The 16683-nt window shown below is 48.1% G+C and overlaps 1 protein-coding gene across 2 annotated transcripts in view; it reads left to right on the top strand.

The window, feature by feature from the left end:
* Positions 1–13106, top strand: part of Wdr59 (WD repeat domain 59) — a 91497-nt gene extending 78391 nt beyond the window's left edge. For both annotated transcript variants that reach the window (XM_005403454.2, XM_005403455.2), the window contains 5 exons: positions 111–261; positions 362–434; positions 2512–2638; positions 3048–3190; positions 10834–13106. In XM_005403454.2, the coding sequence (XP_005403511.1) occupies positions 111–261; positions 362–434; positions 2512–2638; positions 3048–3190; positions 10834–11069 (730 nt within the window). In that variant the 3' untranslated portion in view covers positions 11070–13106. The remainder of the gene's footprint in view (positions 1–110; positions 262–361; positions 435–2511; positions 2639–3047; positions 3191–10833) is intronic.
* The last annotated feature ends 3577 nt before the right edge of the window (positions 13107–16683 follow it).

Consider the following 16683-nt stretch of genomic DNA (forward strand, 5'->3'; position numbering starts at 1 on the left):
TGCGCTTGTTGAGGCACACCCTGCCACGTGGCAGTAACCACATGACCATGACTGTCATCCTTCCTCCGTCCTATTTTTCATTTGTTTTCTCCTCACATCTGTTTCTTCAGGTTGGCGCATTATTGCCGGCTGCGGGACGTTCAGACCTTGGCTATGCTCTGCAGCGTGTTTGAAGCCCAGTCTCGGCCTCAGGGGCTGCCAAACCCTTCCGGGTCTTTTCCTAACCGATCTTCCAATCTCATGGTGTCCCATAGTCGATATGTACGTATGCGCCTTTCACATTTGCATCTGATTTCCATAATGTAAGCCGTGATGTGCAACAACATTCTGATGCCAATCCTGTGTGTCCCCTTCCATCCAGCCCAGCTTTACCTCCTCGGGATCCTGCTCCAGTATGTCTGACCCAGGCCTCAGCACCAGTGGCTGGAACATAGGTTGGTTGGGAGCGATGCTGCCTGCGCTGGATAGTCAGTCCTGTAGAAGCAGTGCGCAAGTTGTGCATATGTAATCTGTCTCCGTCACTTTCCTGTCGCTGGGACGCAGTACCCACCGCGCACAACTGAAAGGAGAGGCTTATTTGGGTTCATAGCTACGGTCCGTGGTCAGCAGACCCAAGGCAGGAAGAGGTGGTGAAGGAAAGCGGCTTGTGTCATGGTGGCCAGGAAGCAGAGAGAGAACAGAGGAGCTGGGGAGGGAGAGGCGCCCTTCCAGGCCACACCCGGTGGCCGCCTCCTAACAGCAAGTCCATTCACAGCCTGGTCCACTCCCCTTCCACAAAGCCCCGTCTCTGAGCACTTGAGGCTCTGGTGGCGGGGTGGTGGGGACGACACTCCAGGTCTAAACCACTGCCTAATCTTTAGCCGGCACATACTCTCCGTGTTTGCCTTCACGTCTCACTCCTTTCTCAATGTGGTGTGATAGGGTTGCTGCTGCCAGGAAGGCCTGGCCTTGGGTGTTGAATGGGCCATTTTCTCCAAGGTCTGTACTTTGCTGGGTTGCTTTGAGCCTTATAACCATGAAAAATTGATGCTGGGACTTGGTGACACTTCACCCCAAAAACCTAACCCTGCTTCTGTCTGCTTCACGTGCCCCTTTCCGTGATCATGCGATGTTCCCTATCGTCTGTCTCAGTCCATGACTTTTTTCGGTTGAGAGAGAGAGAGTTTACAGAAATAAAGCTAGGCCCAACCCCAGCTGGCCATAATGTCTGTTTCGTGAATAGATGTCTTTGTGTTTCCTGGATTTTTGAAATTTCATTTTTTAAAACGATCTTAATTTTCTTGATTATGAAAGTTATAGATGAGCCAGGTACTGTATTACATCCCCATATTGCCAGCTACTCAGAACACTAGGGCAGGAGGATCACTTGAGCTCACAAATTCAAGGCCACCCTGGGCAATATAGTAAGACCTTGTCTCCTAAACTATAAATAAATAAAAATAGTACATGCTCAGTGAAGAAAAGCCAAAAATAGTAAAGAAGAAAATAGTAATTATTGATCTGTCACTTAGGAATAACATGCATTAACATTCTTGTGTTGGTTAGCTTTCTGTTGCTGTGACAGGTTAATACCATACAGGAGGTGAGGTTTATTTAGGCTCATGGTTTTGGAGGTTTCTGTTCATGGTCAGCTGGCTCCATTGCGCTTAGCCCTACGGCAAAGGTAGAAACAGACTTTGGTGGTGGAAACCTTGGTGTTTCAGACATAGGAAGCAGAGAGAAGAGAGAGATCCAGAGAGGAAGGGACCAGGGACCAAATTTGGTCCCCAGGTCACACCCATGTGATCTACTGCCTTCAACGAGGCCCCACCTTTTCCCATCACCTTCCAGTAAAGCCGCAAATGATGACCTCATCTGTGGGTTAACCCACTGATGAAGTGAGAAACCTTATGATCCAGTCACTTCCCAGAAGACTATCAACAACCAAGCCTTCAACTCAGTGAGCTTTTTCGGGGGGATTCCAACCATAACAATTGGATCCCAACCATAACAATTCTAGGACATTGGGCCGGGGATATAGCCCATCGGCACAGCACCTGCCTGGCAAGTGCAAGGTCCTGAGTTCAATTCCTAGTACCAAAGAAAAAAAAAATTCTAGAACATTTTCTTCCAATATGTATGTGAGAGTATGCATGTATATACACATATATGTTATGGGCGTTTATTCTATATATGCTATTTTATATTCTGCTTTTAATTTTATCAAGCACATTTTCTCATGTCATTTAACAAGTATTTATAAATAACCACTACATAATATTTCTGTAGCAATAACTGTACCATAGTTTGCTTCATCATTATGTGTACTTAGTACCCAGTTCCCTTAGTAACAACACCTGGACAAAGAGCTCTGTCTAGTTATGTATCTGAGTCTTCAGTCTGGTAGGGAATCAGTTGCACATACTCTGTAGTGTGAGGTTTTCCAACGGTTTTCATGCCTTCTCTTTTTTTTTTTTTTTTTTTTCATGCCTTCTCTGACGCCCATCTTCCCGTCCCCTTTGCTTTCTCCAGCTGGGAGGGAGGCTGAGCATATGTCCTCCCCATGGGGAGAATCTTCTCCAGAGGAGCTCCGTTTCGGGAGTCTCACCTACAGTGACCCTCGGGAGAGGGAGCGCGACCAGCATGACAAAAATAAACGGTAATCACCTTTTTGGGGGATAGCTGCAGTTCCAGAACTCAGTTCTCCAAATGCAGGCGTCTTGCTTTAAGAAAGACAGTATTAAGTGCCATGTGGCATCAAGCTTTTTGCTTTGTTCCCTCCCTCCCTCCCTTCCTCTCTCTTCCTCACTTTCTGTCTTCTCTCCCTTTCCCCGCCCCTCCCCCTGGGGATGGAATCCAGTGCCTTTGCACTCAGCTACGTCCCTCACCCTTTTTAAATTGTGAGTTGGGGTCTCACAGACTTGCCTAGGCTGGCTTTGAACTCACAATGTTTTTGCCTCAGCACCCCCTACAGTGCTGGAATTGCAGGCCTGCACCACCATCACACCCAGCTTCAAGCTTGTCTTTTCTTTAAGGAACTAATAGGAAATATTTTCAATTCTACTCAGGCTTCTGGACCCTGCCAACACCCAGCAATTTGATGACTTTAAGAAATGCTATGGAGAAATCCTCTATCGTTGGGGCCTGAGAGAGAAACGGGCGGAAGTGCTGAAGTTTGTGTCCTGTCCTCCTGATCCTCACAAAGGGATCGGTGAGTATGCATTTCTTCCTTTTCCTAGCCCTGGCTGAAAGGGTCTGTCGTTTCATTTGTCATAGCCTCAGACTTGGAATGAAGTTTCAGCTTTTCATGATAAGCAGAAATTTCTGGAGCATCTTGAGTCTGTTTCGAGCTCCTGAAAACCCTTGGATTTCATAACAGGATTAACTTTTTGTTGAAACAGAAGTAGTTTGAGACCCAGAACTGATCAGAAAGAGAGCTGTTTGTTCACTTGCTTGGCTAATGCGTTTCAAAGCCCGCTCAAGCTGGGGATTTAGCTCAGCGGCAAAAGCGCCTGCCTGGCAAGCGCAAGGTCATGAGTTTGGTTCCCGGTACCGGAGAAAAACCAAAAACAAAAAAAAAAAAAAAAAATACAATCAGGGAAAACGCCTCTTTGGGGCGGGGGATTTAGCTGGGGCTGGGGATTTAGCTCAGCGGCAAAGCGCCTGCCTGGCAAGCGCAAGATCATGAGTTCGGTTCCTGGTACCGGAGAAAACCCAAAAAAAAAAACCCCGCTCGGTGCTCACACATTCCTTCCTCTTGTGGACCTGACAGCCGAGTGGGGAAAAATTAAGTAATTGCAAATCATAACAAATATTAAAGAAGAAACAAAGCTGATGGGGCAGGGAGAGCAGGAGGGGAGGGTTTCGGGAGGTGGTGGAAGTGTACTGGGAAGGCCATGCTGAAGGGCTGAGGACCGAGGGATGAGAAGGAGCCGCCAGCCAGAGCGGCAAGAAGAGCAGCACCCCGTGCAGCGGGAGCAGCCCACAGAGAAGTGACTTGTCGCTTCGAAGGGGTGAAGGAAGGCCAGTGGCTGGAACACAGCTTGCAGGAAGAGTGGAATAAAATTAGAGTGGGTAGCCAGGCGCAGTGGTGCATACTTATAATCCTAGCACTTGGGAAGCTGAGGCAGTAGGATCATGAGTTTGAAGCTAGCCTGGGCTATACAGCAAATTCAAGCTGGCCTATACTGTGTAGGAAAGACTTTATCTCTTCCTTCCTTCCTTCCTTCCTTCCTTCCTTCCTTCCTTCCTTCCTTCTTTCGTTCCTTCCTTCCTTCCGTCTCACTATGCAGTTCAGGCCAGCCTTGAGCTCACTTTGTATCCTACGCTGGTCTCAACTCTCAGTGATCCTCCTGCCTCAGCCTCCCAAGTTCTGGGATTACAGACATGTACCACCATGCCCAGCTGACCTTATCTCATTAGAGAGAGAGAGAGGCACAGAGGATGGGTATAGAAATGGATAGGTATGTACAGTTCGACAGGAGGAATAATTTCTGGGCCAGGGATATTAGCTCAGCGGCACAAGCACCTGCCTGGCAAGCACAAGGTCCTGAGTTTGATTCCCAGTACCAATAAAAAAGAGGAGGAATGACTTCTAATGTTCTGTAGCATAGTAGGGTCACTATGGTAGGAAACAGTTAACTGAATATTTTAAAATAGCACATAGAGAGGATTTTGAAGGTTCTCAACACGAAGAAAAGGTTAATATCTGAGGTGATAGATATGCCAGTTACTCTGATCTGATCACTATACATTGTGTTAGGGTACAGTGTGAAATGCCACATTGTACCCCAGAAACATGTACCATTACTATGTCAGTTAAAAAATTAGTAAAATATTTTAATAACATAAACAAAAAAACTAGGTTGCAGGATATTAGGGCCATAGCAGGCAAGGACTTGTAGGCTGTGGGAAAGAATTGGGGTTGTTATCCTGACTCCAGTAGGGAGCCTCAGAGGGCATTGAGAAGCAACATGCTAAAAACAAAATAAAGCGCAACATGCTCTGGTTCGCACTTCAGGAAGATCACCTTGGCTGTTCGGGAGGAAGGACTGCAGGAGGGCAGGGTAGAAGTGGGAAGACCGCTGGGAGACTAGGACAGGGGTCAGAGGTCAGCAGCCTGCTCTGAGGGTGGTACTGGAGGTGGAGAGAGATGGGTAGGTCCCAGTATGTTTGAGAGGGAGACTCAGTATGACTTGCTAATAAATTGGATGTGGGATTGAGGAAGGAGGACAAAGCTTGGCTGATTCCTAGATTTCCACCTTGAGCAACTGGGCAGGTGGCAGTGCTGTATTCTAAGAGAAAAGATGCTTAGTTTGGGATCTGCATCGGTGCCAGAGACAGGGACTGCAGAGCCTTGTGGGCCGTGGGATGTGAGCAGTGCTCAGGAAAGATTGGGGCGCGAGCCCGGAATCGCAGCTGTGCGGATGGGTGGGTTCACCTGGGAGCCAGAGGTGAGAACACAGCTTAGCGTGAGCGCGGCTGACAGCCTGGCCGCCCACTTGCCTGGGCCTTGGTAGGAGCGAGTGCTTGGAGCGGGGTCCAAGGGGAAGAGCCAGAAGCAGCCTCCGAATGAGACGCCAGGGAGTTTGAGGAAAAGCTAGACTGTGATGTGAGTGCTCCTAAGCAAAAAGATTTTTTGAAAGGAAGAAATGGAAGACTGCCAGAGAGAGTGGGCTGAACACACTGGTTTCCTCTCTCCCCAGACTCACCCGGTGTCTGTACAGAGCTTCTCTGAAAAGGCGTGACTGTGCAAGAAATAATGTCGCAGGGGAATGTGGGCTCTGGGAAGCAGATAGGTGGCTGATTTTACAGGGCCTGATAAGCTGAGCCTGCACTGGCAGTCGGGAAACAGAAAGGGCCACTGCAGAGCCCCGCATGGCTCAGGACTCAGCAGTCCCCAGTACCTCTGGGAGAGGCTCGTGTGATGGCTTCTAGGGTGCCCAGGCTCCCCCTGCTAGTTTGCAGAGCAGGATATTACCGCTGCTGTACCCAGCAGAAAGCTGGAAGTTTATTCTCCAGAGAAGGTGAGCACTTTCCTACGTGGAGTGGGCCACGAAGTACCCGAGCTGATGAAGGGAGAAAGACCGGGGGCAGAGCAACCTCAGCAGCTTTCGGAGAGACGACGCGGGTCACATATGAAGGGGGGGACGGGGCGGCCTCGCACTCTGAGGAGCAGTTCTGGAAACGGGAGGAGAGTGCGCCACCCTCTGCAGAATGACCAAGAAAACGGCTCTTGCCGGATTCTGAATCCCGATCACCAGTCACACGTGAAAGTGGGCCTTCAGCCGAAGGAGGAGGAGGACTAGACTCAGCACGGGAAGTGAGGGGTCGGGTATGGATGGAGGGCTCACTGCCGCAGCCCTAGAGAGATAGCCCAGGGCCCACTGGCGCCTCGGGAGCTTGGGTTCAGAGACAGCAGATTGAAGATAACGTATCTAGTATATTGCAGTGTTCGGTGTATTTATAGAAGGATCAAATATTTGAGGGAGAGTTTGGAGATGAATTATTGATAAGTACATAGCAAACTAAGCACGTAAAAAAATGAGACAGTTACTAATTCTGGGATAAGCAAAATGTGCAAGAAAGAAGTGCCTTAGCACACACAGGGATGCTTACCTGGGTGAGTAATGTACAAGCAGAACACGACCCAGCCAGACAGAACTGGGGGGGAGGGGCAGTGTGTGTGCAGCTGGGGAGACGGGGGTGGGGTGGAGGAGGAGTGGTCACCGTGCAAAGTCATAGATAGTAGATAATGCTTACAAATTATATGTAAGAAATAGCTTCATAAATACGCTGGTTCAAGATAAGGTAAACCCAAAAGAAACATTTCAATGAACTAAAAAGATTTCTTCTTTTTCTCAATGAGGTGTGAGATATCAGGGAATGCTGGTTTTTGTAAGATGCATAGAATTATTTTCCCTTTTTTTGTGGGGCTGGTTGAGACAGCTTCTCACTATGTAGTTCAGGCTGGCTTTGAACTCACTATGTGGCCCAGGCTGGCCTCAGACTTGATGTGATCCTCCTGCCTCAGCCTCTCCAAGTGCTGGGATTACAGGCATGCACCATCCTGCTCGGCTCTTGACTCAAGTTGTGTGTACATAGTTCAGTTTGAAAAACAAATGAAACAATATTTACATTTAGACATTAAAAAACAGAGGTGAACTTACTGTGGCTTACTTTAGTATAGGTACTTGAAGAAATGCAAAGACACAAAATGGCGTTTGGGCAACATATGTTTCCAGAGCATCTCGATGCAGGAAAGTATACCAGGAAGAGATTAATGATAGCCTGGAGTAATTTGTTTTTTAAGATTAGTTTTTAGGAAAACATAAATCACAGAGATAGGGAACAGATACCAATCCACTAGTCAACTTAACCCTTATTGACACCTAATGTTTAATTCTGTGGGGTATACAGAGAAACAGGTATGGTTTGGGGCAGGGGCAAGAAGTCTGTAATCCAATCAGAATTTAAGCATAAACTCATGAACACCTAAAAGATAGTCAGGAGTTAACAGCATGAAACTGGATGTGGAGGCAGGAAGATCACAAGTTCAAGGCCAGCCTGTGCTGCCTGTCAAGTTCAAGGACAGCCTGGACTGTAAGACCCTGCCTCATTTTAAAAAATAAATAAACAAACAAACAAGCATGAATAGTGTGTCCTATATCAATAAAGATAATATCACAAGCCAGGCATGGTGGCGCACCCCTGTAATCCCAGCACTCAGGAGGCTGAGGCAAGAGGATCACCGTGAGCTCAAGGCCAATCTGGGCTACATAGCAAGTTCAAGGCCAGCCTTGAACAGAGCCAGACCCTGTCTCCAAAAAAACAAACAAAAATACCCCACAATATCACAAGGTTTCAAAAGCAGGCAGGAAGATGGTAAGTGATTTTCAGATAAAAACAAGGGTCATCCAGGATGTGCAGGCTTCACCATAGCAAATTTGAAGGATAGGGTTGTTCTCATATATACGAGGTTAGATACTTGTAGGAGGGGCTCAAGCCTTCATTTATTTGGGGAGAATGATGGTGGACACACTATTCCTTTTTTAAAAAATGTAAGTGGAGTTCCGTTTTCTTGGTTTTTTTCCCCACGCAGCATGTGATGTGTTTGGTTATAGCAGGGGCAAAGTCGGGGAGTGCTTTGACTTTGCAGCCTGCCCATGGGGATGATTCCTTCCCTAGAGGCGCAGATCTGCCCGCTTAAGTTTTGTTCGGCAGTTTTCTGGTTCAGTTTATTAATTTAATGTCTTATGTGTTTGGCTGGTTCTATTTACATTTGTGCCCTTTTTGTTGCATGGTTAACAAACTAGTGTCATCTGCCCTTGGAGTTAACGTCTGTCCAGAGGCTTTATAAAGCCTCAGAATCATAATTTGACTGTTCAGTGTGTTTCAAGTTCTCCCTTCCCTTTCCTTCTCCTGGGGATTTAACCCAGGACCTTCACACTGAGCTACATCTCTAGCCCATTTTTTATTTTGAGATAGAGTCTCACGAAGTCACAGTTTGCCTAGGCTAGCCTTGAATTTGTAACTCTCCTGCCCCAGCTTCCCAGAGTGCTGGGATTATAGGCATGCACCACCACAACCAGCTCTGAAGTATATTATCACCCTTCATTATTTGTCTGTTAGGAGCCAAGAATGATCCAGTTCTTCTCTACCAGGTTTCAGCTGCAAAACCAATACTATGCCTCTTACCTGTGATCCTCAAGTTTGTTACTTTCCCGGCCTGTCAGGCCAGGACAGCTCTGCTTGTGGAAGGCTGGGGGTCCCTAAGGCAAAGAATAGTTTTCTGGGAGGGTCTGCAGACTTTATGTCTGTGCGTAAAGCCTTTTCCTCCTCCTAATAATGGTTTATCAAGCCCAGTTAAATGATACTGAAATTTAAATGTGACCTTTTAGGTACGACCTTGGCCATAAACTTAATTTACCCATTTGTATCCTGATGAGGGGGCAGATTCTTACTGAACCTGCGTAAATACTTTTTCATGAACAGGCAATTTGTTTGACACTTAACTATTGTTTTGAGCAATTGTGTAGATAAGGCCAATCAGTGTAGAATTGTTTCCTATGGAATTGCTGTTCCTAAGTCTTCCTGATGCAGTAGTATTATAATCTACATTAAGATCTTTTTTTGGATTTTTTTTTCCTTATGAATTCTGGAAGACTAACTGGAACAGATCTGTTCACTTAATTTACGTAAGTATAGTCTACCAGTAAAAAGGGTGAGGATTAATATGTGTATGTACCAATACCCCACAATGAATATGTTTATTATCACAAGTATAATACATTTTTTTACTGTGTGAAACCTGTTAAGATGAGGGTTAGCGTTGGAGCAAGAAAAGGAGTTTTCTCTCAAATGTCTATTAGAAAATAGGCCATTGGCCATAATTAAATCTTTTCATCAGTTTTATTTGGCCTTTAGCATTCTGTTATAAAAACTGTCCCTGTAGAAGGACAGAGGGGAGGAACCGAGCTTGGGTGATTTGCGGAGGTGGCAGCTTGACGAGGAAGGAGTCCCCGCCCCCATTCAGGGACTTCTCTTTCCTCGGGGACGTGGGAGACAGCTGGAGAGGCTCGCAGAGGGGCAGCCCTGTGGGAGCGGGAGAGACGCAGCAGTGCTGGTTGTGTGAAGCGAGGCGCACTTCTTGATGGCCACCCCTCCTTCTGGGCCCCTCGGCTCCCTGGAACAGATGTGGAGGGGGCAGGGGACACAGGCTTGCACATCTTCCAGCTGGTGCAGCACAGGAGGGGCCAGAAATTGAGGATATTCGCAAAGAAGTGATTTTAGAGTCGGTCCTATAACTGCATGCAGTATTGCATGCCTGTCATCCCAGCACCCTAGAAGCTGAGGCAGGAGGATCACCAAGTCCTGCTGAGGCAACTGAGTAGGACCATACCTCAGAATGAGAAATCTTAAAAGGGCCGAGATACAGCTCGGGGGGAAGGCCCTGGGTTCAATCCCCAGTACTACAAAATAAATAAATAAATAAAGCTGGCCATGTAATTTCAGGCTGACCACAGGGCAAGTGCAGCCTGAAGCGGGCAGGTAGGGTGCAGGGCCCCAGTAGGGTGCGTTTTAGAGCCACCAAGGCTTACGCTGAGGGCTGAAGCAGATCGGGTTGTATAGATGGGGGCTGCACCTCACGATCTTTTCCAAGCAGCAGGACCCATGCCTGGCAGAGAGGTGGAGCAGCGTGGCCATTTTCCCTCCCACCAGTGGGGAGGAGGGCAGTAAAGTGAATTGGCTGAAGCCAGGTACAGTGGTATAGCCCTGTAAACTCATCACTCAGGAGGCTGAGGCAGGAGGATCACAGTGAGTTCGAGGCTAGCCTGAACAACAGAGAGACCCTATCTCGAAAAAAAGGAGAACAAGCTGTGAAGTTGGTAAAACCTGTGCACTTTCACCTGAAATGTTTCCAAGCCATCCCATTCTTTCAGCAAATCACGTGCCAGCCACTGCAGAGCCAGGGGAGGCAGTGGGTTTCCCACAGGCCTCTAAGAGCCACAGGCTGGCCACCCCTCCGCCCTCCCTCTGCCACCGTAGTGACAGTGGTTCCACTTTTGGAGACTTGCCTACATGGCAGAAGTAGTTCTGCTGTTTTAAAAAAAGGTGGCAGACATGGTTGTACACACCTGTAACCCCGGCACTCGGGAGGCTAAGGCAGAGAGGAGCTCAAGGCCAGCCTGCACTACATAGCAAGATCCTATCTCAAAAAACGAGAGCATAAAGGAAAACCACTGGTCTGACAGAATCCGAGGGCAGTTTCCTTCCTCCCAGCAGTGCCCAGTGTCCTCTGTCTGAGCCAGTCTCACGGTGCCTCTTGTTTTGCCCGTCCCCATCCGTCTGCAGAGTTCGGCGTGTACTGCAGCCATTGCCGGAGCGAGGTCCGCGGCACGCAGTGTGCCATCTGCAAAGGCTTCACGTTCCAGTGTGCCATCTGCCACGTGGCCGTGCGCGGGTCGTCCAACTTCTGCCTGACCTGCGGGCATGGTGGCCACACCAGCCACATGATGGAATGGTTCCGGACGCAGGAGGTGTGTCCCACGGGGTGCGGGTGCCACTGCCTGCTGGAAAGCACTTTCTGAGCTCACGGACCATGAGCCCCATGGAAATCCCAGAGGGCTGCGAAATGCCAGCAGAAACCTTGTGCCAGGGAAGCTCCGGACGGGGCTTGTCCCTAGCAACGTGGGAACAGGTTCGCCTGCGGACCGCACTGCCGCAGCTGCTCCCCAGAAACACTTGTGGTCTCTTTTCCTTGGCTGCCCCGACCTGGACATTGCTGGCCAAAGAGGAGGCCGGGGTCACAGAGCCGGACTCTTGTCTGCATCTGCTGTGTCTGCACCACAGTGGACGTTTTCACTGGGGAAGCACCTGCTTGCTGGGCCAGTGTCAACCTCCAAGGCGAGAAGCCTGTGCCACCAGCAGGCTCTGCCGATGCCAGGGTAGAGACCTAGGCAGCTACAAAAGAGTGTCCTGGGCCACAGAGCAGGGGATGTAATTTAGTCAACAAGCGAGCCCATGACACCTGGAGCTTTAGAAGATCCTGGTATCAGCATCTAATGAGCTGATGGACAGCGGCCACCTGAAATAGGATACTGAAAATGTAAAATGTGATGTACTTGAGGATTCCTAAGATGTATTTTTTTATCTTACCTCCAGCTGCTTTCCCTTGACTAATAAAATTCTAGTCATTGTTAAAAAAAAGAGAAAGAAAAATAGTTGTACATCTAGGTGAATCTTTTTTTACCCTGCTTATAATTGAAGTTAGCTATTTCGGATAGGACCAAAATCACTGCTCTGCTTTTTAAAGGAAATGCTGATGACTTTGGCCATCTGACAGGAGGAAATAGACTTCAGCATTGAAGGTTCTCCCCAGTTCCAGGAGTCTTACAATTATTTCTTGTAACAAAAGGGTCAGATTGCATTGCGGCATTGGCGCAGCAGTCCCTCCTGCCTCGGCGCAGGCTGGTGGACGTCCCGGGAGCACCCCACTGTTATCTGGGCTCCAGGTAAACGTTGCCCAGGTTTGCTATGCTCCAGGGTCTCCTGCGAGCACCATTTCTTTAGAAGGATTTTCAGCTCATCACCTTTTTATGTACAGAAATAGAAACCCTCTTTATTTCTGTTGAGATCCCTCTTAGAATTTTACAGTTCCAAATTGGTTATTTTAAGGAATACGAACAATTACGTGTCGCATAATCGTAGTGTTCTATGTCACTGTGTTTCAGGCTCCAAGTCAGGACTCATTAATGGACTGTGAAATCAATGCTGTGGCTAAAAACCAGCATTTAAAGACAATGAAATAAGGTGAAAGAGAAGCGGTCAGAGTGTATCAGCATAGTTAAGGTGAATAATGTTTTGCGTAGCTTGTTTACAGATGTGTCCTGGATCATTATATAAACTCATCTCTTACTGAAGGTTGGAGTCATAAACCCTTGGTTTAGGTGATGCTTGTACCTTGTCCCCCGTGGGTCAGGAGACAGCATTGCATAGGTCAAGGGCTTAGGTCCTGCAGTGAGACCAAAGGCTGAACACTGGGCTGACCCGAGTGGTGCCAGGGTGAGCAGCCAGGTCTAGGTGAGGGAGAGAGGCCTTTGACTTCCCAGTTTGTTTGCACCCTCTCCCCTTGTTTGGGTCGTGGCTGCTGTGACAGCGACCCCAGAGTAGGTTGACCAGTTGACACAGAGATCAAGCCTCTGATGTGTCACTTGGTGAATCCACATTGCGGAAAATTGTTCCTGTTCCCCACTGCTCAAACGAATGCAAAAATCTGTCCCGGTGTGTCCCCATCGAAAATGAGATGTTTTTCTTAGTTTGTGGTTGTCTTTCAAAGCAGAGAAATGTTCCTGGAGGTTATGAAGCAATCTGAAGTTTAAAACATTACATAGTGTCTTCTTTCAATATGTGAATTTCTTTTGAATTTCTAGCTTACCAGAACAAAAGTCTTAATTAATTTATTTATTTATTTATTTTGGTACTGGGAGTTGAACTCATGACCTTGTGCTTGCCAGGCAAGTGCTTTTGCCGCAGAGCTGTATCCCCAGCCCCAAGAGCCTTAATTTAAAAAAAAAAAAAAAAATCGCATTTGGCTACACGGTCTGGATGGTAACCATGGTCCCTTTGCTCAGCTTCGGAGTGGATTATTACAAGCACCTGAGTGTTTTTTTGTTTTGGTTTGGGTTTTTTTGTAAAAACATTATAAACTTTGAGCTTGGCAAAACCGGGCCTGCAGCCTTATTTGTGCAGCAGAAACAACAGCTTGCTTAGTCAGCTTGCTGGAAAGAAGGGGCGGGGCCCTCTGGATGACCACCAGGTTGAGTGTGTGTTCTTGTCTCTAGACTGCCCCAAACCCAAATGGTGTGGCACTTTCCTCATTGATGCCATATAGAATCCTCAATGTTTAAAAATTTTTCTAAATTTCATTTAATATAAAAATGCCGTCAGGGTGAAGGTGGCAGATTGACGTGCTGGCACTCTGCCCCTTAGCCTGTGGTTCCCTCGGCGGCTGGCAGGATTACGGAGCAAGGCAGTGTGTCATTCAGTGGCTTACGGCAGCAGGCGCTAAGGAAGGGACAGGAGTCAGTCACGGCGTCCAGAGACGAGCACGGCCTGGGGTGGAAGGGTGGGGGAGCCGTCTGTAGTTCCCATACAACGGAAAGACTTCCTAGAACGTTGATTTTTGTTAGCTGTAGAAAAATGGTTGAGAACACAGGGTTATAAATTGTACCCAAGAGCCAGATGCCAGGTGGTAAAACACACTTCGGTTTTCTCATCCTTCTTAGGAGCCAATGTTGTTATCAGAGTCAGAAATAAATTTGCCACATTGGAGTTCTGTCCTGTTGGTGAATTCGGGTCACCGCAGTATCACCGATCTGGTATTTTTTCCTTCAACCTCAGAAGACCTGGTTTTATTCATCAGGTTACTTAGCTAGAAGTGAGCAGTGGGCAAAGGTGAGCCATAAAAGTGTGGGCTCTGCCCTGCTGCCGGTGGACTCCCTTAGGAAGCTGGCGTACGCGGCATTATGTTGTAATGCATTAAGTACATATTAAGTTCATGCTAAGTATTTATGTAAGTGCTTTCACCAGCGTGTGTTGCTGGCTTGCTGGAAAGGAAAGTAACGGGTGAGGGCCAAGAGCATGCAGAGGAAAAGACTTAGCTGAGCAGCTTTGAAATGTGTTACTTTTTTAAATTGTTGACTTTAATTTTTATTAGCATACATTTGCAATACATAATGATGACAGTCATCCTGAGGAGTTGGTACATGTACACAACAAGTTGGAAGGTGTTTTTAGCCAGTTATGCTGCTGCATGCCTGTAGTCTCAGCTCTTGGGAGGCTGAGGCAGGATTGCTGCGAGTTTGAGGCCAGCCTGGCCACCTAGTTAGAGGTCAGCCTGAACTGCAAAGTAAGATCCTGTCTTAAAAAAAAAAAAAAAGTTGTTGTTTTTAAGTGAAAGCTAAGTGTTCTCAGGTTGGGAAGAGTGGGGAGGCACGGGAAGGGAAATGCCAGGGCCGGGCAGGAAGACACGGCACTGGGCTGAGGGAAGTGTGACTGTTTCCTGTGGTGGTGCAGAGCTGATAAAAGAGGCTGGCTAGGAGGCGGGAGCCAGAATCTAGTGAACCTGGACGCTGCCCCAAGGGCCCTGGGTTTTATCTATAAGCCTGGAGTCCCAGTCTTTCCTGGACTCTGAGCCGCACTGAGCTTCCCCAGTGTGGTGGTTTCTATCTGGTTTATGTCTCCCCAAAGCCTCCCGTGCTCATCAGTGGCGCTTGCGGGAGGTGATTGGATGCTGGGTGTGTGATGCTCATCGGTGGGTTAGTCTGCTGATGAGTTTATAGCTAAGCATGATGTGGGAGGTGAAGCCTGGTCTGAGGCGGTCACTGGGTGGCGTGGCCTGGAGAGGTCCATCTCCCTCCTTCCCGCCTTGATCGCTCATGCTCCCCGCCCCAGCCATGACGTAATTCCCGCCGCACCATCCTGCCTGGGAGCTCTTTCCACCGTGGACTGAAACCTCTACAAACGGAGCTAAAATAAACCTCTTCTTTAAATTGTGAGTGTTTTCTCCCAGGGATGAGAAAAGCAACTGAAACGCCCTCCTCCCTGTCCACTGGCCCCCAAGATGTATGGAGCCCTGCAGCCCCACCTCCCCGCCTGGGCTGGTGTTAGGGCGCAGAGCTCACCTTGGCTTCAGCCCTTCTGTGCCCAGGGCAAGCCGCTGAAGCCCCCGTCGTGTTCCTAGCACAGCACGTTCCTGTCTCCAGCATGTGCGGGGATTTCCTCCCTCTGCCGAGCGGTTCTTCAGCACATACCCACTGGCGATGGCGTCAGATCCCGCAGGTTAAGAGCTTGATCCAGCAACACCGTCCCGCGTCCTGTGTCAGCCTCAAGTCCCAGGTTGGGACCTTCACTTCTAAGAAACTGGCTGTGAACCAGAGGTTTCTGGGACATCTTCCTCGGGCTCAGTTAGGAGCCTGAAGGGACCTGGAGACATTTACATTTTCCTGTGTGATAAAGGATGTTGTAAGTCTACAGATAACAGGCAGGTGAAGGGTGCACATGGCAAGGTGTGGAGGAGGGACCCGTCCAGCGCCGTCCTCCGTATGTGCAGCAACCGAAAAGCTCTCCGACCCCATCCTTTTGGGTGTTTATGGAGGTCTCATTAGGTGGGCTCAGTTGCTTAAGTCGCTGGCAGTTAGTGAGCAACTCAGCCTTAATCCCCTCTCCTCCCTGGAGGTCAGGGGAGGGGCTGGAAGCGGCCACTCTCTAATCACACCCTGGCAGCAGCCGGCATCCCAAGGTTCCCCAGGAGCGCATCAAGACTCCCTTCATTAGAACAAAGGACTCTTCTGTCACCCTGGACGTTCCAAGGCGCTTAGGGCTTTGTGTCAAATGCACCTGTCACTCAGGAAGTGACAAAGGCCTTAGGAGCTTTGTGTCAGGAACTCCAGCCAGAGCCCAACTATTGGAACAAAAGTTCTCTCAGTCCCATCACACAGGAAATTACAAAGGGTTCAGGAGAAGTATGTCTGGAGCCAGGACAGACTGGATGTTTGATTTTTACTGTATCACTTGATCACACCCACTGAGGGAAGCGGTGTTTTCTCTCACATCAGGTCCACTGGGCCCACACATATTTAAGAAAAGCGTTTTATATTTTTCTTTTGCTCTAATGATAGAAACAAAGTTTTGTTACTATTTTATCTTCTTCAACCAGCTTCTATACAATTTTTTGTTTTGTTTGACACACTATGTAGACGAGGCTAGCCTTAAACTTGCTAGATAGCCCAGGCTGGCCTCAAATTGGTGATCCTCCTGCCTCAGCCTCCCAAGTGCTGCCATTGCAGAAATGCACTGCCATACCCCTCCCATGTGATTTTCTTAAATGGGCTTTACTTGATTTCCACAAATCACGAAAGTACAGGTGTGAAACATAAAGGCAATACCTGTCTCATAGGAGGATCACTGTTGAGTTTGAGGCCCCCCCTGAATTACATAGTGGACCCTGTCTCAAAAAAAAGAGAAAAAGCACAGGTTTTCATGTACCATTTTCTTCCTGGTGACAAAATTGATTCTTTTAATCTTCAGAGCATTGTAGATCTCGTATTGTTGCAAGAAATAATAGAATGATCTGGAGTGTGTGTGTGTGTGTGTGTGTGTGTGTGTGTGTGTGTGTGTGGCTCAGATGCTGTCCCCTCCCCC

The sequence above is a fragment of the Chinchilla lanigera genome, unplaced genomic scaffold, assembly GCF_000276665.1.
Source record: "Chinchilla lanigera isolate Chin_1 unplaced genomic scaffold, ChiLan1.0 scaffold00083, whole genome shotgun sequence".
NCBI lineage: Eukaryota > Metazoa > Chordata > Mammalia > Rodentia > Chinchillidae > Chinchilla > Chinchilla lanigera.